This window comes from Narcine bancroftii, chromosome 2, assembly GCF_036971445.1.
Source record: "Narcine bancroftii isolate sNarBan1 chromosome 2, sNarBan1.hap1, whole genome shotgun sequence".
Classification (NCBI taxonomy): Eukaryota; Metazoa; Chordata; class Chondrichthyes; order Torpediniformes; family Narcinidae; genus Narcine; species Narcine bancroftii.
Genome location: NC_091470.1, coordinates 64,445,673 through 64,471,906, shown reverse-complemented (window position 1 = coordinate 64,471,906; position 26,234 = coordinate 64,445,673). Strand labels below are relative to the sequence as shown.

General features: G+C 43.4%; 1 protein-coding gene and 1 long non-coding RNA gene across 9 annotated transcripts in view; one reads left to right on the top strand and one right to left on the bottom strand.

Annotated features, from left to right (window-relative positions):
- Positions 1–26,234, bottom strand: part of ccdc175 (coiled-coil domain containing 175) — a 340,062-nt gene that overhangs the window by 77,399 nt on the left and 236,429 nt on the right. For 3 of the 7 annotated variants that reach the window (XM_069916861.1, XM_069916863.1, XM_069916862.1), the window contains exon 1: positions 12,419–13,034. The exons of 1 other annotated variant lie outside the window; for it this stretch is intronic. In XM_069916861.1, the coding sequence (XP_069772962.1) occupies positions 12,419–12,935 (517 nt within the window). In that variant the 5' untranslated portion in view covers positions 12,936–13,034. Of the gene's footprint in view, positions 1–281; positions 372–12,418; positions 13,035–26,234 lie in introns of those variants that run through there. 3 more of the 7 variants (XM_069916860.1, XM_069916866.1, XM_069916864.1) reach the window with 3 other exon arrangements.
- LOC138753643 (uncharacterized) lies at positions 288–16,054 on the top strand. 2 transcript variants are annotated; one of them, XR_011351324.1, is made up of 2 exons: positions 288–493; positions 15,795–16,054. It is a non-coding gene; the product is annotated as an uncharacterized lncRNA (long non-coding RNA). The 2 variants fall into 2 exon arrangements; XR_011351325.1 differs by lacking the exon at positions 288–493 and adding an exon at positions 13,212–13,350.

The following is a 26,234-nucleotide window of genomic DNA, read 5'->3' as shown; positions in this document are numbered from 1 at the left end:
GGGTGGTGTGGGGAGGGGGGGCGATGGTTTGGTGTGGGGAGGAGAGACTGTGAAGGGGTGGTGTGGGGAGGGGGGGCGATGGTTTGGTGTGGGGAGGAGAGACTGTGAAGGGGTGGTGTGGGGAGGGGGGGGCGATGGTTTGGTGTGGGGAGGAGAGACTGTGAAGGGGTGGTGTGGGGAGGGGGGGCGATGGTTTGGTGTGGGGAGTGAAACCACTTTCACGGGCCGAATCCTAGGACCGTGCGCTCATCCCCGGCACTAACCACTCTCTTCGGTCTTACCAAGGTTCTGCAGTCGCTCCAGGGCGACCTTCACGGTGACCGACTGCACCCTCTGCCCACATAACTCCATGGCGACGAGGGCACGGTGCAGACACCGAGTCGTCATGGCGTTTCCCTGACAACGGCGGACGCCAAGCCGACTTCCGGCGGAGAAACCCGCGCTGCTGCTGCTGGGCGTTTGTCTTCAGCTCGGACAGCATGAGGGACATGGGGTAATGAACATCTTCTGTGCACTTCATAACACAGTCACTAATTTAAAAATAATTACATATTTGGAGATTGTCAATCTTATTTTTGAATAGGCCCACTGCTGTTAAATGGGGAAAATGCTTTCCTGGTTTGATGAAAGAGGGACGCCAGAAAGATGTTGCAAACACTCAGCAGGTCCATCTGAATCAGGGAAAGGGGAAACGGACAATGTTTCAGAATCAGGACCGTTTGTCAAAACTGACCTCAGTGGTCACTCGAGGTTGAGAACGGTTGCAGGCAGCGGATGCTCTTCTCCATGGGCTGTTTCCAAGTTCACATATTAAGACTGAATGATGCAGATGAGCACATTGCAAGGAACAGAGTTGCATCTTAAGGGATGCAAACAAAAGCTTGGTGCAGTGACTGGAAAGGTGGTGTGGCATCAGGGTATTGTGACGCGCTGGGCGACTGGTACTTCTCTAAAACTTCCTTGGACTTACTGCTCAGGAAAGGGATATCCCCTCAGGTTTTGAAGCTATAGATTTAGGACAGAGATACTGCTTTCCCCAGGAAGTGGGGAATCTTGGAGTTTTCTGCCCAGGGACGCAGTTATGCATAGAATATATTTCAAATGCAGATAGATGTATTTTTGCAAAGTAGGTGAATTTAAGGGTTCTCGGGAAAAGGTTGAGCTGAGTCCATGGCCAAACCAGCTGTAATCTTATGAAATGGTGAGGCAGAGTCCAATTTCTTATGAGATGTATATCATATTTTAATAAAATGTAAATCTTGTGTCATAACTGATGAACTGAATTATATAGTTGAAAATTGTTTGCATTAAATATTTTTTTTGAAAGAAGGAATTGGAAGAATGCATTGCATGTTCAGAAAATAAAAACCTGCTCATGTGCCACAAAAATCTTGATAAAAGTATTAGTTATATATCAATGCTGTGGGACCTGCTGAGTTTCTCCATCAATTCTGTGTATTTACTACAATCAGAGCATCTGCGGACTTTCTTGTTTCACATGAACTACAAAGATTATTTGATAAAAAGTGGTACTGACATCATGTTGATCATCTCTAACCAACAGTACACCGATGCAATATTTCACCTTTCAATTTTCAGTTCCCTGATAAAGCAGAGACTAGAGCAGCTACATTTCAAGATTGATTAATGTCAAAGAAGTACAAAGATAAATACCTACAGCACCTGATGAGATTGAACTAGTCGGTGTCACAGTTATCAAAAAATTAGCATAGGTTGTTATTCTATCATTTTAATTACTTCTAATTACCTCCCTTATGTATGCAACATGAATTATTTATCAAATTAAATTTACCACGGATCCTTTAGTATTCCCTTTGAATATTTGAAATCTACTTCTAAAATGGAAATATTTGCTCAAGGATTATTGGCTTTGGGAAAAGAAATCAGAAGATTGATGAGTTAAAGATTTTGATTTCTCCAGAAAAGATTTCATAGAAATTAAACATTGTCTGGGATATTGCTCTCAATAGATTAAAGTACAAATTATTCTTTTATGTTTCTTTCATTTGGTTTTTAGAATAACCATACTTTCAGTGATATAATCCAGAGAGGTCGCTCTCCTTCATCATAGTGGAAAACCCTGAGATGCTTTACGGTTTAATCCACAGATCTGCACTGTTGAGGGTGCCAACTCTGTGAAACAGTCCACTATTCAAAAACCTCAACAGATTTTGTCTAAATGTATTATGCAGAGCAGGACTGATCCCGTTCCACATGAACAAGACAAGAGAACTACCATAATAGACTAGAATATCTATTGTGTAAGAATCATCCCGCACTTACATTTTGCACTCTCTATAGCATTCTTCATTTGGTTTGAGGTGGCACAAGTGGTTTTGCCTCTTTGACCTATGTGGAAGCTTTTGGTATTAAAACAACATTCAGTTAAAGTATTACTTTTAAAAATGCATTTTAAATCTTGCTGCATTTTAAAATCCCTAATTGGCTTGTAACTTTACATTTTTATGATATTTACAGTTATTAGGATGCATTTTAAAATGCTTTAAGTTTTTAATTAAGCTATGAAATGTCCCTGAACTATTCAACGTGTAATTAAAATATTGAAGAGTTTGAAAGTTCCAATTGTCTAGAGATGAGGCTCTCCTTTTCCCCTTACAATGTGATGCCCTTTATATTGATGGAAGAGCTTTTCAATGCCTTGCTGTCTAGAATCTTCACCATTTTATAAATGTTCCCATTGGAAAGATTGCCTGAGGTAAGTTTGCACATTTTTTCTTACAGAGATCTGCAGCAATATATCAATGGCTGGTTGCAAAGTCGTACTCCTTAAAGGTGGAAGCTACAGTGCGGATAATTAAATTGATGGATTGAATAACCTAACGTTCTTTTTTCTAGAAAAGGCTGAGGATGCTCTTATGACAATAACATAACAAAAGGATTTTAAATGAAATAGGAGTAGTTGTTGGCCATCCAGTTTCTCAAGCCAAGTTTGCCATTCATCATTCTTGATCTATCTCAGCACTATTTTTCAGCAATATCACCATGCCCATTAATATCATATAACTATCAGTTTCTATTTTGAATTAACACAATAACTGAGCCTCAACTACTCTCGAAGATAGAGAAGAGCGAAGTTTCACAACACTGTGAACAAATATGTCCTCATCTAAATCCTGAACAGCCTATTCACAAACTGTTTCATTTCTTCAATCAAGGAAAACACCCTGCCTGTAACTAGCATGTCAAACTCTAACAATTTTCTAAAGTCTAGAGCACACATGTCAATCTCTGGCCCGCGGGCCAAATTATATTTGGCCCGCAAGATCATTTCAGAGATGTATTAGAGGTGGCCCGCTGGCCGCCGCGCCAGTATAGCGCATGCACAGTAACACAACAAATCCCAGAATGCATTGGCGTCAGCCTGCTAATCGCCCCCACCTCCTCTGTTTACGTTGCAGGGTCTCACCGTGGACTCTGGTTTTGGGGCCTGACCGGTGTCAGGGGAAGCCAAGGCCGCTTCCCAGCACCCGGAACCGGAGGCCTCGGGCCTGTCCTCGGCAGGACCGTTGCCCACTCCCCCTCCCTGCCGCAGGCCGATCCGCGACTCGCGGTGACGGGGCCGCTGATCCGCCGAGATGCCGCCCTGCAGCGAGAGCCGATGCCCCCGCACTGTCGTTATCCAACCCGATCGCCCGCAAACCCCGCCCTCCCGCACACAGGCCTGAGTAAGGATTATGAACTTTAATCTCAGGATAAAACGATCTTCCAATAGTTTCATGTCACAGTGATAAATATATTCCTGGTTAAAAATGGTCCTGCACCTGGATACAAGCTCATTAGGCATAAAACTTGAAAAGTGTGTAAATCAAAGGATATCTGTACCAATGGAAAAAGGGCATGGCAAATAACCCTGCTAGAGTTCATGCCCACAATCAGTCACCCATTTGATTGTTTCAGGAATCATGTTATTCTCCCACATTCTCAATAGCCCTCAGATTTTACTATTTAACAGCACACTAGCAACATTTGTCAAATCCTCTATAGAGAAATATTATTTATTGAATATTTTATTTCTCATTTGTTAATGCTTCTGGAAAGTTTATCCAAAACTATTATTAAACATTTATTTTAATAAGAAAAAGTTTAACATTACATATGTTGAAAGAAGAGAAAGCATGCAGATGTTGTTGAAAATTTTCAATAAATATTTAGTTCGGCCCTCGACTTAGTCCAAGTTTTTAATTTTGGCCCTCCGTGAATTTGAGTTTGACACCCCTGGTCTAGAGAATACAAATGCAGTCTCCTCCATATTTAAGATGCAGGGTGTTTATGTCAGTTAATTGGTCACATGAGTATATTTGGGCAGCGTGGGTAGGTGGGCTGGAAGGGCCTGTAACCTGACTTTTGCAGTAACATACTTTTTTTTAGGTAAGGAGACCAAATGTTAATTACCAAGGCCTCCTTAATTCTGCAATCTAATTCTCTACTTGGAAGGACTAACTTGTTCTCTAAATCTTCTGCTGTTTAGTATGTTGGTCTTTGAAAATGTGTATAAACTCACCCAGATCCCTTTGAACAACAACACTGCTCACTCTCTTGCAATTGATAAATAGTTTGCTTTTCCATTATCCTCATTAAAATGGATGATCTCACCTTTTTTTTAATGTTATATTCCGTTTAGATGCAATGAAGCTTCCTCCTCTATATTCACAATCCCACCTAGCCAACTTGCAATTTGACATTTATTCTTTGCCAAATTATTAAAATAGATTTTGAATAGTTGGGGCCCCAGCGCAGATCTCTCTGCTCCTCCACTAATTATATCCTCCCAACCCAAGAAGCCACTCATTGTTTTCTGCCTAATATCCAATTCCTGATCCAAGCCTATAAATTGCCTCAATTCCAATATATTCTAAACTTGTCGACTGACCTGCTTTGTGGGATCTTTTCAAAGGTATTCTGACAATCCAAATACACCACGTACCTAGGTTTTTATTTATTTATTCTACTGGTCATATCCTCAGAGAACTCCAGTGGAGTGGTCAAGCATTGGTTCGCTAAACATGATTCATAAATCCATGTTAACTGCTCAATTTTATGATCCTTTTCAAAATGTTCAGCTATTACAACTTAGATTCATTGGGCCAACAGTTCAGTAGTTTTTTTTTCTCTCCTTTTAAATAGGAAGTTAACATTTTCCGCCTTCCAGTTCACAAAACAATTCCAGAATCTATAAAACCATGGAAGATGATAACCAGAACATCCACTATCTCTAAATCTACCTTCAAACCTAATTTTCAATTTGGAATTCTTGACAATTCATCATGTTCTTGTTATTTAGCAGATTACAACCTCACCTTTTGTAATATTTTTGACTAATGCTTAGTTGATTCAGTTCCTCATAGAACATTACAGCCCATGATGTTATGCTGACCTATATAAATCACCTCAATAAACTAAGCCTTCCCTATCTCACATCCATGACTCTTTCTTGTATCCATGGGATTCTTTTAAATGTGCGTATTGTATAAGCTTCCACCACCTCCCCTGGAAATGTATTCCAGGCACTCTGTGATAAAATACCCCTGACACCTCCCCTAAACTTTCCTCCTCTCACCTTGTATAGATATCCTCTGGTGATTGCTACTCTCACCTTGGGAAAAGGTGTTGACTGTCTACCCTATTTATACCTCTCATAATCTTGTAGTCCTCTATCAAGTCACCTCTTTGCTCCAAAAGTCAACCTAGCCTCACAAGACACATTCTCCAATCGAGGCAACATCCTGGTATATCTCTTCTGCATCCTCTCCAGAACCTTCCACATCCTTCCTGTAATGATGCGACAAGAAATGAATACAATATTCCAAACGTGATCTATCCTGTTTTATCGAGCTACTCATGACTCTTGAACTCAATCCCCTGACTAATGAAGGCCAGTATACAATAAGCCTTCTTAACTACCCCACCAACCTGCGTGCCAACCTTGAGTGATCTATGGATTTGAACTCCCAGGTCCCTCTGTTTTTACACCCTGTTAAGAATCCTACCATTAACAAGATACTCTGCCTTCATTCAACCTTCACACTTAATCCAGATTGAACTCCATCTGCCACATTTCCACCCAACCCTGCATCTTGTCTATCCTTGCTGTAACCTCTGACAACCTTTTACACTATCCCCAATACTTTTGACCTTCATGACATCTGCAAACTTACTGACCCACCCCTCTACTTCTTCGTCTAGGTCATTTCTAAAAATCACAAAGAGCAGTGGTCCCAGAACAGATCCCTGCAGAACTGCTCTAGTCGCTGACCTCCAAGCAGAACACTTTCCATCTAATACAAGGCTTTGCTTTCTGCAGGCAAGCCAATTCTGAATCCATACAGCCAAAGTTTCATGGATCCCATGCCTCATGACTTTCTGAATGAGCCTACCATGTGGGATTTTGTCAAATGCCTTACTAAAAGCTATATACGTCAAATCTACCACCCTACCTTCAATTTGTTTTGTTGCTTCCTCAAAAACTCAGTTATGTCATGATGCATGACCTGCCCCACATAAAGCCATGCTGACTCTCCCTGAGAAGACTATACTTCTCGAAATGCTCGTAAATCCTGTCCCAAAGAATTTACTCTATTAGTTTGCCCACTGCTGATGTGAGACTCACTGGTCTATAATTCCAAGGATTCTTCCCATATATCTTTTTTTAATCAAAGGGACCACATTTTCCATTCTCCAAATTTTTAGTACCTACTCGATGGCCATGGAGGGCATATTATTGTCAATGCCCTGGCAATCTCTTCCCTCGTTTCCTCTAGTAATCAGGGGAATATCTTGTCTGGTCATGGTTACTTATCAATCCTATTTTTTTATAAAGAAAGACAATCTAGCACTACATCTTTCTTAACCTCAACCTGTTCCAGCACATAATCTTGTTATTTACTGACATCACACTGACCAAGGTCCCTCTCTCTGGTGAACACTGAAACAAAGTATTCATTTAGGACCTCCCTATCTCCTCTGCTTCCAGGTACGTGTTGCCTCCTTTGTCCTTAAGTGGCTCTACCTTCACTCTCATAATCCACAGCTGAAATGCCAGATCCAGCTCCTACAGGGTCATCAAATTTTTAGATGACACAACATTAGTTGGCCTCATCAACAACAATGATGAGTTGCACAACAGAGGCAGAAAATCACATGAACTGGTGCAAGAGTAACAAGCTGAGTCTCAACATGGACAAGACAAAGGAGATGATTGTGGACTTCAGAAAGATCAGGGACATTAATAGCTTGGTAGTGAAAAGAGGAGAGAGTGCCAAGTTTTTCAGAGTCAAATTAAATAATGACCGAGCCGGGACACACATCTCTTTACTTTGTCAGGAAGGCACAACAGTGAATACACTTCCTTAGAAGGCTGAGGCAGGAAAGGTTACCAGCCATCATTCTATCAACTTTCTGCAGGAGCTCTATTCACAACATTATAGCTGGCTGTATCACAGTGTTGTTTGGCTGCTGTCGAGCATTGGATTGGAGGTCAATCCACAGGACCATAAAAACCACTGGGTCTCCACCCACCCCTCCCTTCCCAATCAATGTGATTTACTGGAATTTTACTGAAAATCAGTGAGGACCCTTATCATCCCTTGGGCAGCATCTTCCGTCTACTCCCATCAGAATAGAGATACAGAATTATTACAGCTGGAACCACCTGACTGAGGAACAACTTCTGCCCATGCACAGTGAGATTATTGAACTGCTAAAACAACTCTATGAGATTCCACTATTTATTAATAATATTTATTTTAAATATATGTAAATATGTACTACACTTGTCTAGATGTATGATTGCACTGTTTTGTACCAGGTCCTAAGAATGCTATTTTGTTGGGCTTTACTGGTTCAATTGGATGATAAATGAACTTGAACTTCTGTTCTTCACTGATGTATAGAATGCCTTTTGGGTTCATTTTGAACCTACTTGCCAAGGGCTTCTCATGCCCCCTTTGAGCTCTGCTTTCATAAGTATCTTCTTGGCTACCATACAAGTCTCATGAACCTTTCCTGTCTTTTGATTCCTAAACCTAATGCACGCTTCTTTCTTCCTCTTGAAGAGCTGTCACTTCTTTTCAAGTCAAGTCAACTTATTGTCATCAAATTGCACAAGTACAACCTGACGAAACAACATTCTCCAGTCCTCTTTGCAAAACACGAAGACACACAACCAGACAACACACAAACTATTGCCCAGTAGTTTACTGTGATGAAATGCTTTGATAGGTTGGTTATGGCCAGAATGAACACAAACCTAAGCAAAGGTCTGGACCCACTGTAATTTGTCTATCAGTACAATCAGATGCAATATCTCAATCTCTCCACTCAGCTCCAGATCACCGAGAAAATAGCAACTTGTACAACTCAGCCATTAACACCATTATTCCCTCAGTGCTAGTCAAGAAGCTCCAAACCCTGGGCCTCTGCTCAGACGTGACGTTGAGATCCGGGTCAAAGAATTCACCAGGCAGCGAGAGCGGCGCACCTTAGACCAGTTCTGCAGAAGACAACCTGTAGGTCCTCCTTGGGTGCTGTTCTGATGCCGAGGAGGACCCAGGGCAGTTAGTCTGCCCAGCCTAGGTCAGTGAGGTGAGCCATGAGGGCTGATTTCACATGACGATGAAACCTCTCCACCAAACCATTTGCTTGCGGGTGGTAGGCTGTGGTGTGGTGGAGTTTAACCCTCAAGAGATTCGCCAGCTGAGCCCAGAGTGCGGAGGAGAACTGGGCGCCCCTGTCACTGGTGATGTACGCTGGGACTCCGAACCTAGCAATCCGACAACTGACTAGGTTCCTGGTGCACGTCACTGCAGAAGCCTCTTTGATGGGAATGGCCTCCAGCCATCTCGTGGTCTGATCGACTATTGTGAGAAAGTAACGCGCTTCTCTGGACACTGGCAGGAGGCCTACGACGTCGACGTGGATGTGCTGAAATCTCTGCACTGCCGGGTCGAATTGCTGGATTGGGGCCTGCGTATGCTGGTGGACCTTGGAGGTATGGTACCTGGTGCAGTTCCTCGCCATCTCAGCCACCTTTTTGAGCCCATGCCACACAAACCACTCTGCCACTATTTGCACCGAAGTCTTCACCGAGGGGTGGGCTAGGTCGTGGACTAAGCTGAAACCCTTGACCTCCAGTGCGATGTGACTACCGGGCGCAGCGAGCCAGTGGAGACGTCGCAGAGCAGCATGTCCGGGCTGTTGGGCAACTGAATGTCCTGGTGCTTAAGGCCAGAGATGGCGGTCCGGAGAACCTGCGTCTCTGTGTCCAGCTTCTGGGCCTGTGCCAACTGTGTGCAGTCAAGGCCGGGGATGAGAGCGTTGATCACTGGATGAGAAAGCACATCCACCACGATGTTGTCTTTTCCTGCCCTGTGCCGGATGTCGGTGGTGAACTCTGACATGCAGGAGAGGTGGCATTGCTGACCAAGGATCTTTGGCCATCGCGAGTGCCTGTGTGAGGGGCTTGTGGTTTGCGAACACTGTGAAGGGCCTCCCCTCCAGAAAGTATCGAAAGTGCCGGATGGCCAGGTACAGCGTCAGGAGCTCCTGGTTGAAAGCACTGTACTTGAGCTCTGGTGGGCAAAACTGTTTGCTAAAGAAGGCCAGCAGGTGCCACTGTCCATTGAGCCACTGCTTGAGAATGCCCCCTACTGCTGAGGCGTCCTCTGAGAGCGCCGTGTGTGCCTCTGGGCATAGGTGCACCAATAGAGTTGCATTGGCAAGGGCCTCCTTTGTTACGGCAAAAGTGGTCTCTGCCTCCTCCGACCACGTCAGGACTTTCTCAACGCGAACAGCGGTCGCATGGTACGGGCAGTGCCAGGGATGAACTGATGATAAAAATTCACTATCCCCACAAACTCCTGCAAGCCCTTGAGAGTGGTTGGCTTAGTGAACCGCTGGAAGGCCGCGACCTTCTCTGGGGCTGGGGCAGCACCTGCTGCTGAGATGGTGTGCCTCAGGAACTGCAGCATCTGCTTGCTGAACTGGCACTTTGCCACATTGACCATGAGGCCAAACTCAGCCAGTTGGGCAAACAGGATATGGAGGTGGACCTTGTGCTCTTTGTGGTTGCGGCTGGCGATAAGGGTATCGTCCAGGTAGATATGCACAAAGTCCAAGTCTCTACCCATTGCATCCATTGCTGAAAAGTCTGGGCTACGTTCTTGAGGCCGAAAGGCATAAGCAGGAATTCAAAGAGGCCAAAGGGGGTGGTGATCACCGTCTTGCCAATGTCTGCGGGGTGGACCGGGATCTGATGATACCCCCGCACCAGAACGACCTTAGAGAAGACTTGCGCGCTGTGGAAATTGGCTGAGAAGTCTTGAATGTGTGGAACTGGGTACCTATCTGGTGTGGTCACATCGTTCAAACGCCAGTAATCGCTGCAGGGTTTCCAGCTCCCGGAGGATTTGGGGACTATGTGGAGAGGGGATACCCAGGCACTGTCTGAGCGATGGACAATGCCCCAATTCCTGCAGCCAGGAAAACTCCTTTGCCAGCTGCAGCTTCTCGGGTGGAAGTCATCTGGGCTTGGCGTGCAGCGGGGGGGGGGCCCTGCGTGAAGATATGGTGGTATACCCTGTGATGGGGTAAGGTGGCGCTGAATTGTGGTTGAAGGATGGCAGGGAACTCATGGAGTATGTTCGAATACTCATCCCTGGAAGTGGCGATGGCTGCGATCTCGGACATGCAGACGTTCGTGACGTCCAGGTGCACCGAATGGAAGGTGCGAGTGTTGACTAGCCTCTTGCCCTTCATGTTGACCAACAGTCCGTGTGCCCTCAGGAAGTCAGCCCCTAAAATCGCAGTACCCACTGAAGCTAACACAAACTTATAACATATAATGTTTACTAAAAAACTAAAATTCATATGTGTAACATTGTTTAACATATAACAATTACAGCACGGAAACAGGCCATTAGGCCCTCCTAGTCCGCACCAAACCAAACACCCCTTTCCAGTCCCACCTCCCTGCACAATGCCCATAACCCTCCATCTTCTTCTCATCCATATACCTGTCCAACCTTTTCTTAAATAATACAATTGACTCCGCCGCCACTATTTCTCCCGGAAGCTCATTCCACACGGCTACCACTCTCTGAGTAAAGAAGTTCCCCCTCATGTTACCTCTAAACCTCTGCCCCTTAATTCTTAACTCATGTCCTCTTGTTTTAATCTTTCCTCCTCTTAACGGAAATAGTCTATCCACATCCACTCTGTCTATCCCTTTCATAATCTTAAATACTTCTATCAAATCCCCTCTCAACCTTCTACGCTCCAAAGAATAAAGACTTAATCTGTCCAATCTCTCCCTATACTCTAGATGCTTAAACCCAGGTAACATTCTGGTAAACCTTCTCTGCACTCTCTCCACTCTGTTTATATCCTTCCTATAATTAGGCGACCAGAACTGCACACAGAACTCCAAATTAGGCCGCACCAACGTTTTATACAATCTCAACATCACCTCCCAACTCCTATATTCCATGCAATGATTGATAAAGGCCAGCATACTAAAAGCCTACTTTGCCACCCTATTCACGTGAGTTTTTACCTTCAGGGAACGATGTACAGTTACTCCTAAATCTTTCTGCTCTTCTGTATTCCTCAATGCTCTCCCATTTACCACGTATGTCCTATTCTGATTCTTCTTACCAAAATGAAGCACCTCACATTTATCAGCATTAAATTCCATCTGCCATTTTTCAGCCCACTTTTCTAAGCAGCCCAAATCCCTCTGCAATCCTTGAAAACCTTCTTCATTATCCACTATTCCACCTATCTTAGAATCGTCTGCATATTTACTAATCCAATTCACCACCCCATCATCTAGATCATTAATGTATATAACGAACAACAATGGGCCCAATACAGATCCTTGAGGCACACCACTGGTCACCGGCCTCCAACGTGACAGACAATTATCCACTACCACTCTCTGGCCTCTCCCTTTCAGCCAATGTTCAATCCATTTGACTATCTCAAAATTTATACCTAAAGACTGCACCTTCCTAACTAACCTTCCAATGTGGTACCTTATCAAAGGCCTTACTGAAGTCCATATAGACAACGTCCACTGCGCTACCCTCATCCACATTTCTCTTTCCCGATCTGGATCTGTGTCCTGTGGGTACTGAAGGTCTTGATGGCGAAACCATTGGCTGCCCGCAGGGTGAGACCACAAGATCGGGGTGTGTGTCTCAAGAGCGGTGGGGGTGGGGGTGCAGGATGCTCAGCTCCGCACCTGTGTCCACCAGGAAATGTCAGCCGGTGGACTTGTCGGTAACGTGAAGGAAGCTATTCGCGTGGCCAGCCGTCGCATACATCAATGGTGGCTGGCCAGGTCATTTCCCCTGGTAGTCACACGTTTGTCAGCACTTACGAGCTTGCGCTCCCCAGCGCTGATGGTAAAAGCACCAGGTGGAATGGTGCTCCTCCGGCTTGTGCTTGGGGGGGTGTTGCGGCCAGCTGGCTCTTGGTCGCGCAACCTGACTGAGGGCTGCTTCATTCTCCCTCTTGGTGCACCAGAGGGTGACCGCTCGGGCTGAGACTCGGCGTGCATCCATGAAGTCCTCATCCACCAGGATTAATTGGATGTCCCTTGGCATCTGCTTAAGGAAGATCTGACGGAATAGGAAACCAGGTTTGTGATCCTCCGCCAGCGCCAGCATCTCGTCCATTAGGGCCGATAGTGTGCGGTTCCCAAGCCCATCGAGGTGCAGGAGCCTGGAGGCACGCTGATGAGGGGAGAGCCCAAAAGTGCAAAGGAGCAAGTTCTCAAGGGCAGGATATTTACCCTCTGCCGTTTCTTCGTCCAGCACGCTCATGATGTGGAGAACATCGTGGCATCTACTGAAATGTTTCTCAGTTGAAACTGCGCCTCCGCCTGCCCGAACCATGTACACGGGCGATGGGTTCAGAAGGCGGGCAGTTTGATAGCAACGGCATTGATCTCTGCCGGATCCATGTTCTTGAGACCCGAGAGGTATCTGGGCTCAACGGGGTCACCAATGTAGGGCTGGACACAGTCAAGAAAGACTCAGCCACCACATTGAAAGCCTTAATGACTGTTTTTATTCAAATTCAGCGCGCGGCCTTTTAAGGGCAGCACGTGCTCAGTCCCCTCGTGCATTGTGACATCATAATCGTTGCCCCAGGTGCATGCTGGGCAGGAGACTTGAGGCAGTGAGAACACCCTGACAGCGCCATTTTCCCATGGCTGCCCCGCCACGTGGCGTCACACGGAGGGCCGGTTCGCCATTAGAGAGTGCGCTGCCACAAATCTTCCTTTTAAAGAATGACAGTAATGTACCGGTACTTTGATTTGTTTTAAAGACATGAGAATGCCTTAATCTTTTCTCATGAAAGTTGCCTCAGACTACTCATCCAGGAGCTTAATTCAATCTGATGCATCTTGGAGTCTCAATTTAAAAAAAAATATTTTATTTTGATTTTTCAATCTTAAACAGGAGAGTACATCATTGGTTGTTACAGACCATGTCATTTTTTTTATCCAGTGATTTACTTATATATGACGTCTCTCCCTCCCCCATTCCCACCGACCCCAACCCTCCCCCCAAGAAAAAAGAAGATAGACATGATATAAAACAGAAAAGTTAGAAAAGGAGGAGAAGAACAAAGAGAAGGAACAATAGGTCAAATGTGGTGTTAGTATTTCCCACGTGTCCATGGAGACCATGGGGCCATCACCTTGTGTCAGCACTTTTTCCTTAATCTATCTGTTAGCAGTTCTCTATAAAACCTGTTTGTTGGGGATCTTGGAGTCTCAATTTGTTTTGTACTTCATAATCTGTAATTGAACATGGAATTAAACTGTTAACTTTCACATGTTAATGTAGAAGAATACACACCTAAATTAATCTCTGTCTCGTTTTGGCATAATAATTCCAAAATTCGAAACTATCCATATGCAGTTTATTTAAATTGCAGCTGCCAGAAAGTGGGCAAAATTATGGAGAGAGGAAGAATAGAAATGTACTCTTACGTGCGTGAAAAGGATTATATTATCACGCACGGGTTGAGAATGCATTGAGTTATAACTCTTAAATTTCTTTGAAAGAAACTGCAGTAAGTGGAAAGAGTGCACCAACTTCAACCTCCCCCGCAGACATATTCTGCTAATTTAGCCAAAGTATTAATGATTTTATGCATGTCATCCTTCTTCATAGTACTCCTAAATTACTTTTCATTTGTTTGAAACTGTGACCATTTGGTTTATTCACTATTCCCATGATTTAGTTTGAGGCAATCCTCTCATCCCATCCTTTCCATTTCCTTAATGATTTTTCATTCTTTGATTCCATTCTGAAAGAAGTATCTTTCATCGTGACTCAGCTCTGTCATAAAGGGCCAGCTTGTTAGGGTCAGAGTCAGACAGCATTGAAACAGGACCTTAGGTCCAACTTGCCAATGTCAACCAACCTACACTACTCACCTGCCTGCAACTGGCCCATATCCCTCAAAACCTATCCCCTCCACGCATCTGTCTCAATGTTTCTTAAAAGTTGATATAGTACATGCCTCAACTACCTTTTCTGGCAGCTTGTTCCATACACTCATCACCCTCTATACAAAAGGTTACCTCTCAGGTTCCAGTTAAATCTCTCTCCCTTCACCCTAAACGGCTGTCATCAGTTTCTCAGCTTATGGCAAAAAAAAAATGCTCACCTGATCTATTCCACTCATGATTTTGGAGATCTCTATGAAATCGTCTCTCATTCTCCAATACTCCAAGGAATAAAGCCCTAACCTGCTCAACCTCCCCTATAGATTAGACCCATGACTGCTGGCAACATCCCCTTTAAATCTATTTTTTGCACCCTTTCCAGTTTGACAATATTTTTCCTGCAGCTTGGTGACTAAAACTGACTACAATAATCCAGATGTATCTTCTCCAACATCTTACACAACTGCAACATGACTTCCTAATTTCTATACTCAGTAGTCTAATGAAAGCCTTTTTGTCCAGCCTATCTACTACCTGTGACTCCACTATCAAGGTACTATGTACCTATATTCCTCCTTCTATTTTACAACACTTCTCAGAACCCCAACGTTCACCGAGTGAATCCTACCCATGTTAGACTTCCCAAAATGCAGCACATTACATTTCTCTGTATTAAATTCCATCAACCATTCCTCTGCTTGCCTGCCCAACTGATTTTTAACTAATCTGTGTTTGTAGGATATTTGGCATCTACTCCAACAAATAGAAAAAATGGTGATATTTGACCAGAACATTATAGAGTTATGATTTGCTTTGATGTTTATTCTACAATTCAACATTCACCTGGAATAGGCTCAACAAGCAGATTTCCTTACCTAAGGGCTGAGACTTCTGCAGAAGTTTGCACTTACCTATTGGACCATGAGGAGTTTAACAGTAAAGCACAATTATTCTGTTAGCCATTATCAGCTTTGCAGAATCTCTGGATTTTGATTGACAATCCTGAAGTTACCTACATTTAAACAGTAGGCATAAGGAGAACAATATCTATACTGCAAACTTTGCAAGTTGTACACATGGAACTGTTGGCATGTAGCAAGTAGATTGGGACATTGGTTTTGCAGATGGTTGATCTACATTAATTCTATACAAGAAGCACTAGTTTTATTAAGATTCACAGATATATTTAAAATGTAATCAGGCTTTCATCATTTCATTATACAATGAATCAAACATTGTGGTGCTGAATATGATGTCCAATCAAACAACAACTGTTACTTGTTCTTGATAGTTATCCTGATGTGGCGAATCGAGCAGCCAGAGAGCTAGACAGACAGAATTGCCACACCGAGCGGTCTGGACAGAATGGTGCAGGCTCCCCTTCTTTGCCCAGAAGTCCACTTTTGTAGACCTGCGTGGGTTGACAGATCGCATTGTTTCTCTGCTGGCATGTTGCCAGAGAGTCAATGACTCTCCTTTATAAAGCACGCTGACATCGCTCCCCTTTATAAGGCGCACAATTGTTTAAAATAAAAACCAGTTGGTAGTTGACTCTTCTCTGGTAGCTGTGTTTTTTCAGCTCTGCAGTTAGTTCTACTGAATTGGTGACCCCGACGGGTGCTCAAAGTCTTTTGAGCCCCAAAAATGAAACATAGTGAGAAAGCCTGCAGAATGGATGCCACTACTGCACTGCATGAGATGGCTGTGTAACTGCCCACCTTCTGGCCTCACAAACCACAACCATGGTTCCAGCAGGCTGAGGCCCAGTTCCACATTAGGAACATAACAAATGAAGCCACCAAATTCTGGCATGTAGTTGTCTCAAAGATGAAGATTCTGCTGCCAAGGTAGATGATTTTATCAACAACCTGCCCGAGGAGGATCAATACAGTGCTTTTAAGGCACACCTCCTTGCGACTTTCGGCATGTCTGACCTGGAAAGAGGTGCACGCTTACTCCACCATGACGATTTGGGGAACAGAAGGCTGTTAGAACTGATGAATGATATGGTTGTGTTAGCAGGTGGTCATTTCAACTGCTTAATGTTCAAGGCAGCCTTCTTGGAATGGCTCCCTCGTGATATCACCCTGCTGCTCTCTTCTGCTGATTTCTCCAAACCAAAAGAAGTGGCAAGGGAGGCAGACAGACTTCATAGGGTATCACAGCCTCCCGTGGCAAAATTTCAACAGGTCACCTTGGACAGTCAAGTCAATGCAGCCGCCAGTTCTATGGCACTCCACAAGCTACCGAGGAAGAAATAGCCATTGGAGAACAGTGAGTGGTGTTTCTACCACAGAAAGTGGGGCAGGAGTGCACGCTGCTGTGTGCCACTGTGGAGTTATGTGGTTGACTACAAGGGAAACAACAACGTCAACCACCACTAATGGCCTCAGCGGATGGCAACCAGATCAGCCTGTTATATGCCACTGAGCAGCACACGGGATGCAAACTGTTAGTCGACACCAGAGCTCAGTTCAGTATCTTGCCGCCATCCTCTTACGAGCTGGAATCTTGAGTGCCTCAAGCCAACTTGCATGTTGCCAATGGCACGACGATTAGCAATTATGGTACCAAGTCGATACAACTGGTATTAGGCGACACACCTTACCGCTGGACTTTCACGCTAGCGGCTGTAGGACAGCCCAGTTTGGGAGTGGACTTCCTGAGGGCACATAACTTGTTGGTAGACGTGAAAGGGCTCTGTTAAGTCCATGCCACCGCATTCCACACATGCCCACTTTGTTCAGGTCATCAGCTGGCAACACTGTTACGTGTGCAAACACTCACCACTGATGATTTTGCGAACTTATTAGCAGTTTCCTGAATTACTTACACCAGATTTCCATATAGTCTCTCCATGTCATGGAGTTCAGCACTATGTAACCACCACCCCCTCCCCCACATTGCAAGGCACACAGATTTCCCCCCTGACTGGCTACGACAAGCCAAAAAAGAAGAGTTCAAAATTATGGAGGAACTAGGCATCATCCGAAGGTCCGATAGTCGTTGGGCATCGCCACTCCATACTCCATATGGTGCCCAAAGCATCCGGCAGCCTAAGACCTTGTGGAGATTACTGACGCCTCAATGACGCAACTCTACACTGGATAGGTATCCAATACCACACATTGAAGGTTTCACTGCCAACCTCCATGGCAAACATATCTTCTTGAAAATAGACTTAGCAAAAGTTTATCACCAAATTCCCTGTCCACCCAAATGACATTCCAAAAACAGCCATTATTACTCCATTTGGTCTATTTGAGTTTCTGAGGATGCCTTTTGGCCTTAAGAACGTGGCTCAGATATTCCAATGTTTAATGGATGCCGTCACAAAAGATTTGCCTTTCCTTTTCGTCTACCTTGATGACATCTTCGTGGCCAGTGAGTCAACACAAGAGCACATACAACACCTGCGACAATTGTTCTAGAGGCTTTGGGATTTCAGCTTTTCTATCAACCTTGCAAAGTGTCCATTTGGCAAACACACAATTGACTTTTTAGGACATAGGATTTCGAATGCAGGCGCAACCCCGCTTCCAGACAAAGTATCAGCCATTCAGGCCTTCCCAAAGCCCACTACAGTTAAAGGGCTACAGGAATTTCTGGGAATGGTTAACTTTTATAACAGGTTCATCCCAGCAGCTGCCAGGATCATGAAGCCCTTGTTCCACATCCTCACTGGCAAACCTAAAAATCTACTCTAGATTACAAAGGCCACAGAAGCATTTGACAAAACAAAAGAGGCGCTTTCAAAAGTAACCATGTTGGTCCACCCCCATATGCATGCCTTGCTTGCGCTCATGTCAGGTGCATCGGACATTGCCGTGGGGTCAGTCCTAGAACAGAAAATCAGCGGTCACTGGCAACCTCTGGGGCTTTCAGCCGCCACCTACGCCCGCCCGAATTAAAGTACAGCGTTTTCAATCGGGAGTTGTTAACACTTTATCTGGCCGTCAGACATTTCAGATATTTTCTCGAGGGCAGGCATTTTGCTGCTTTTAGTGACCATAAGCCTCCATTGCCAAGATTATGGATCCCTAGTTGGCGTGTCAACAGAGGCATCTAGCCTATATTTCTGAATTTACCTCTGATGTGCGGAATTTGTCCAGTAAAGACAATGTTGTAGCTCATGCCTTGTCCAGGACAGAGGTCAATGTGATTACTGGAGGGCTGGATCTCCAGGCTCTAGCAATAGCCCAACAAAAGGACAAGGAGGTACAAGCTTTCCATACAACTATTAAGGACCTGCTCTTAGCTGATGTTCCATTGGGCCCTGACCAGGTGAACATACTTTGTGAACCTTCAACCGGCCACCCACGACCAATTGTCCCACTGTCTTGGCAGAGGAATCTTCAACCACATTCACGGCTTGTTCCATCCATTTGTCCACACAACCATCAAGCTTATGACCTCAAAATATATCTGGCATGGCTTAAGGAAGCAGGTCACTCATTGGGCACGAACATGCCTCTCCTGTCGGGATGCTAAGGTCCAATGGCACACCCAAGCACCGCTTCAACAATTTCCACCTATGACTCAAAGGTTTCAGCATGTACACATAGACATTGTGGGCCCGATGCCCATGTCCAGAGGTCAACGGTATAAACTAACAATGGTTGACCATTTTGCCTGCTGGCTGGAAGCTACACCAATGATGGACATCATGGCTGAAATGAGTGCTCGGACTTTTCTCTTGACCTGGGTCGCTCAATTCGGAGTACCAGTTTACTTCAACCTTGTGGGAAAACCTGGCGAAACTTTGCAGTACAAAATTACACCATACTACAGTGTATCACTAGCAGGCTAATGGGCTAGTGGAACGTTTCCACCGGCATCTGAAACAAGCCTTGCGGGCAAGACTTAACAGACCTCAGTGGGCAGATGAGTTACCATGGATGCTGTTTGGTATTAGAACGGCACCTTAGGATGACCTGGAGACCTCTCCAGCAGAATTAGTTTACAGCACTCGACTCCTAGTACCAGCAGATATCACTCCTTCTCCAGCCAAAGATAGATCATCGGTTACAGAGGAATTACAGAATTAAGAAACAAGATGGATTCCCTGGCTCCAGTTCCAGCAACTTATCATGGATCACCGACTACACTCGTTCCTGCTGCTCTCAACTCTACTTCTTGCGTCTTTGTTCAATGACCATTCCACGCTACACTCCTGCAGCAACCTTACGAGGGGTCTTATAATGAATCTACGGTGCTATTGGACATTGGTGGTCAACAAGAACTTTTTATGAGACAGACTGAAGCCTGCATACATGGATATTACTGAACCCGTGCATGACCCACCTCCCAAGTGCTGGAGACACCCTCCTAAAATACCCAAAGTTGTGACATTGCAGTCATGCAATAATTCAGGGGTGGGGGGGGGGACCGAGTGGCTGTGATGCTGGACAGGCAGATAGGCTGGCACAGAATGATACAGGGTCCCCTTCTTTGCCCAGGAGAAGCCCGTGTTTGCAGACCTTTGTGGGTTGATGGAGCACGTTGCTTCCCTGCTGGCATGTTGCCAGAGAGACAATGACTCTAACTTCACTCCCCTTTGTGAGGCGCACTGACAACACTTCCCTTTATGAAGTGCACTGACATCACTCCCCTTTATGAAGCGCGCTGACATCGCTCCCCTTTATGAAGCGAGCTGACATCGCTCCCCTTTATGAAGCACACTGACATCGCTCCCCTTTATGAAGCGTATTGACATCCCCTTTATGAAGCGAGCTGACATCGCTCCCCTTTATGAAGCGCGCTGACATCGCTCCCCTTTATGAAGCGCGCTGACATCGCTCCCCTTTATGAAGCGAGCTGACATCGCTCCCCTTTATGAAGCGCACTGACATCGCTCCCCTTTATGAAGCGAGCTGACATCGCTCCCCTTTATGAAGCACACTGACATCGCTCCCCTTTATGAACCACACTGACATCGCTCCCCTTTATGAAGCGCACTGACATCGCTCCCCTTTATGAAGCGCATTGACATCACTCCCCTTTATGAAGCGCGCTGACATCGCTCCCCTTTATGAAGCGAGCTGACATCGCTCCCCTTTATGAAGCACACTGACATCGCTCCCCTTTATGAAGCGCATTGACATCACTCCCCTTTATGAAGCGCACTGACATCGCTCCCCTTTATGAAGCGCGCTGACATCGCTCCCCTTTATGAAGCGAGCTGACATCGCTCCCCTTTATGAAGCGCACTGACATTGCTCCCCTTTATGAAGCACACTGACATCGCTCCCCTTTATGAAGCGAGCTGACATCGCTCCCCTTTATGAAGCACACTGACATCGCTCCCCTTTATGAAGCACACTGACATCGCTCCCCTTTATGAAGTGCGCTGACATCATTCCCCTTTATGATGGACATGATTGTTTAAAATAAAAAAAAAACAGTTGGTAGTTGACTCTTCTCTGTTAAGTTGTGTTTCTTGAGCTCTGCAGTTAGTACCACTAAACCTCCATTATTTTCACATTCATGTTTGTCTAGTGTGACAGATTATAGATATGTTTTTGTGAGATAAATTGGGGCAGGTTTTTTAGTGTAGGTCACATACAAGCACTTTAAAACAGATCTTATTTAAAATACTGGAGCTCTGCTCATGGTAGATAGGGTGGCTCCAAGAGCCTTTGCAAAAGCTTTGGAGAGTGCCCAAGAGACTTCACTAATGGATTGTTTATAAAAAGGCAACAGCTGAAAGAACTCATCAGAGCCGCAGTCATCAGAACTTGCTGTTCTAAGAGCATCATGTGGTTTTGAGAGAGAGAGAGAGAGAGAGAGAGAGGGGGGAAATTCAGTTCTGCAGTGCTACACTCAGCAGGAACAACTGGGACTAGAACAGAACAAACTGGCAAGCTTGTGGAAAACTCTATTTGGAAGATAGGTTGTGAGTGCTTGGTTCAGCCTGGTTCATGCAAGAGGAAAGGATCAAAATTCACTTGAATTAAGAGAAACAAAAAGGAACTCTGTGTAACCTGAAAGAAAGAGGTTATCATTTGGAGAACCCTGATGAGGCAAGTTTCTTTGGCAAGACACTGAAGTGGCTGATTAAAAGGGATCAGTTGTGGGTGTCCAGCAAACAACAAATTTCTCTATGAAAACCGACAAGAACCTTCTTGAGCGATAACCATTTCAAGCACCAAACCCTGGTGAACTTCATAAATGTTAAATTCTGTGCACAGTATAAGAATTGCCTGCAACCAATAAACTTGGAGGAATGAGAAGTAAGATTGGACTGTGAATCAAAGAACTTTTCTGAACTTACATACAAATTACATACACGTGTGCTTAGAATTAGAAGGGGGTTAGGTTAGTTAAGTTAATGGTGATAAGTTAAAGTGTGATTCTGTTATCATGTTTAAAGATAATTAAAAGCAACTTTTGTTTAAGTATCCATTTGTCTTGGTGAATATCTACTGCTGCTGGGTTTTGGGGTCCTCTGGGTTTGTAACACTAGAAGCCTCTTAAATGCTATTATAAACTTCCATTAGGTCACCTCTTAGCCTCCTACATTCTAAAGAAAACTATCCAAGTTGGTCCAATCTCTCCCCATAACTCATAACCCTCCAAACCAGGCAACATCCTGATGAGTCTCTTCAGTAGCCTTTCCAAACACTTCACATCCTTCCTGTATGTAATGAGCTATCAGAATTGCACATGGTATTCCAAGTGCAGCTTAACCAAAGTTTTATATATCTGCAACATCACTGATTTTTAAACCCAGTACCATGCTAAATGAAGGCATGCATCCCATACATACTCTTTACCACCTTCTACATATGTGGGCATTTTCAATGACCTATGGACCTGGACACTACTTTACCTGGGCAACAATACTTTAAGAGCCCAATTATTAACTGTTACATTCCTCTAACATTTGGCCTCCCAAAGTGCAACATGTCAGATTTGTCTGGATTAATCACCATCTGCCACTTCTCTCTCATATCTTTAGCTGGTATATATTCAGTTGCATTATTTGATTACTCTCTAAATTATCACAACTCCAGCAATTTTAGTGCCATCTACAAACTTACTAAACTATCCTACCTTGAAATCCACATAATTCTTTTATACTGTATCACAAACAACAAGAATCCCCATGGAAGACCACCGATCATAGGCTTCCATCCAGTATAATGCCCTTTCACTACTACCCTTTGTCATTTCTGGCCCAGCCATTTCCATATCTAAACTCTCAATTCACCCTGTACCCCATGCATCTGTACCTTCTGGATCAGACTACTATGAGAGATCTTGTCAAATACCATACAAAAGTTCATGTAGACAACATCCCCTGCCCTACCTTCATCAACTATCTTTGTCACTTGTTAAAAAAACTCAAATCAAATTTGTAAGACATGACCTGCCTCTCATAAAGCCATGCCAACACTCTCTAATCTGACCACAAGTTTCTGATGTGTGTAAATTATATCCCTAGGTATACTTTCCAATAGTTTCCCCATCATTGATATGAGGCTTACTGACCTATTATTTAATGGATTATCCTTACCATCCTTCTTTACCAAAGAATTCTTAAAAGAATAAAGAAATTGCCAGTGTTTGATAAATATACTGGTGTTCTTTGAGAATATGACTAGTAAAATAAATAAGGAATATAAATAAGGAATTGAGATAAGCAAATAGAAAGGTCATGAACTTTTGTAAAAGCTAGAGGGAGCTCAAAAGGTCAGGATGGCCTTCTCCTGCTCAATTATGTTTCATATCTTTTGAATTTTTTGCAAAATAATGCAACCAAAATTGAGCTTGATATAACATACTACAGCTGTCCGTTATAGAGTGCAGGAATATTACATTATGTTCTATTCAACATTTTAATTTAATTTTTTTATGGCTTAATTCCAATTTCAAGATGAGAAATAGGAAAATGGTCTTTCAAGAATTAAACTTTGGTCTACTTTAATGAACAGAATCACCACAAGAAAGTGTGTTTCTCATGCAGCTGAATAGTTCTAAATTTAATCAATTTGAAATAATTTTATAGTGGCTCAATTAAATTTGGTTCTGTCATGGCACTGCCACTAGGTGGCAGAAGTTCATTGCTTACAGAGTTTCAACAAGTCTGCAGGAAATATTCTTTGCTGGCAATCAGCCAGTGATTGTTAATTAACTTTCATATTAATGCCTACATTGAATAATTTATATCAACACAGAAAATTAAATGGAGCATCATTAGTGTATTTACATTCGGAGTCGCACATTGGGTCATTCTTGACTTCAAGTTATCATGTTTCCAACTGAAATGAAAGTCATACTGTTTACTTCCCTGTTAAATATTTGACGTAACGTACAGAAGAGAATAAAAAAAATAGCTAATATTTCTTAAACAATTTAAAGATACCATGTTATTTTGTGATATACAATCAAATAATTAGCACCTTTTTATTAATTGGGAGCAAACTAAAAATAACTAAATTCATACTAATAGAAAATAAGAGATTAACTGGGATTTTAAAAAATTATTTATCTAGATTTCCATCCAATGAATTGCTTCCAAAAGTTAAAAAAAAAAACTTAATAAAGGATTAATCTGCGCTGTACAAGTCCAGAGAGCACGCCTACATAAAGCCAACAATGGAGAGACATGAACCCAATGTACTTTAGAAACTTATTTTGATGTACTCAGTGTGTGAACATAAGCTTAAAAGATAATGAATCCTTTGGCAGACACTGTCAAGTTAATTAGAGTAAAACAGAAAGGTTAATCTTATTCAGTCCACCATAAAATATGTGGTTCACTCTTTGCCATTTTGACATAATGAGTTAGAATTAATTGAGTATTATTAACAGTCAATTAGGCAAAAAATATGTTAGGCATGTGAGACCTGACAATCTGGACTGTGTGCTTTAGAACCAGCAGGGGTCATTAGGTAACAATCTGGATACCATGTTGTAAATTATATGATATAGCACTTTCTTCACTATGAGGATGTGAGATGACTGCATAAAACATTTCGGGATTAAAAATGTAATTAAAACAAAATAATTTTTTTTTCAATACTCTACCCACATTGACGGAGAACGATTCCAACATAAAAGGTAACTTTTTATATACTAAGATAGCTACCCCTCTGGCCTTAGAATTAAAAGACGATGCAATAACGTGTCCTACCCAATCTATTTTCAACTTTGAATGTTCTTTCTCAGTCAAATGAGTCTCTTGTAGAAAAGCAATATCAACCTTCATCTTTTTAATATAATCCAATACTCGTTTCCTTTTAATTGGGTGATTAAGCCCTTTAACATTAAAAGTCCCAAAATTCAAATTATTCATTTTTTCCCTTAAGAGTGGCATTAAAAATGTAATTGAGCGGATGACAAACCTGACTTCAATCTGAGAGGGAAACTTAACTGACTTTTATTTTGACTGGCCAGTTAAAAATCCTTCAGGGTTTGGTGGATCCAATGTCTGAAGACAGGCTGTTTGGCTTCTGTGACTCAATTAACTGAATCTAAATTTTGTCTCACTTTTCCAGTTAAAGAAGCGTTCTGTTCTGATGGTGGCGTTGGAGGTGGGGTGGTGGCATTGGGGGTAGGGTGATGATGTGAGGATAAGTCTCAATTAGGTTTTATTACCAAAAATTGTTTCTACTTGCACACAAATTCTGTGTCCATTAACACACAAATATCCCACCAATCTCATGGGCTGACATCGAATTTAAATGGGGACATAATCAAGTAGAATAAGCACGTACATTTGTGGCCACAGAAAAGCATCAAACTTATCCCAGGGGTTTGCAGGGGTATTAAGTGCGAAAACTAAGCATTCATATTATTTTTATTTGTCTAAATATTTTATGAATAATGGGTAATAGGCATCGTTAGCGTAGTGGTGAACACAATTATATTAGAGTTCCAGTGACCCGGGTTCAAATCTGTACAATGCTTGGATGTTCTCCCAGGGTCTGCATGGGTTTCCTCCGGATCCTCCTGTTTCCTCCTTCCCTCCCTTCAAAAAGTACAGGGGCTGTTGGTTAATTGGGGTATTTGGGCAGTGCGGGCTCATGGGCTGGAAAGACCTATGACTGTACTGTATGTCTAATTTTACCTTTAAAAGCACAATTATTGTCATCAATACAAAGAATCAGAACAAAGTTTTCAGGTCTTATTGGGATAAATAAAAGAAAAAATACACTCAAAATTACAATAAGGTTATCTTGATTCTTATTAGGTCTAAAATTGTTGTTTTGAATTAGCAGAGTTGCAGGAAGTTCAGGTATTTATTTATTTGCCTGATGAAAGAGGCGCGAGAAGGTTCACGAGAATGTTGACAGGATTTCAAGGTTTGAGTTACAGGGAAAGGTTGTGCAGACTGGGGCTTTTTTCTCTGGAGCGTAGAAGATTGAGGGGGGACTTGATAGAGGTGTTTAAGATTTTAAAAGGAACAGACAGAGTAAATGTGGATTGGGTTTTTCAATTAAGAGTGGGGGAGATTCAAACTAGAGGGCATGGTTTAAGATTGAAGGGTGAAAATTATAAAGGGAACATGAGGGGAAATTTCTTTATGCAAAGGGTGGTAGGGATATGGAATGAGCTTCCGGAAGACGTAGTTGAGGCGGGATCATTGGCTACATTTAAGGAAAGACTGGATAGTTACATGGAGAGGAGAGGACTGGAGGGGTATGGACCGGGTGCTGGTCAGTGGGACTAGGAGGGTGGGAATTTGTTACAGCATGGACTAGTAGGGCTGAACTGGCCTGTTCTG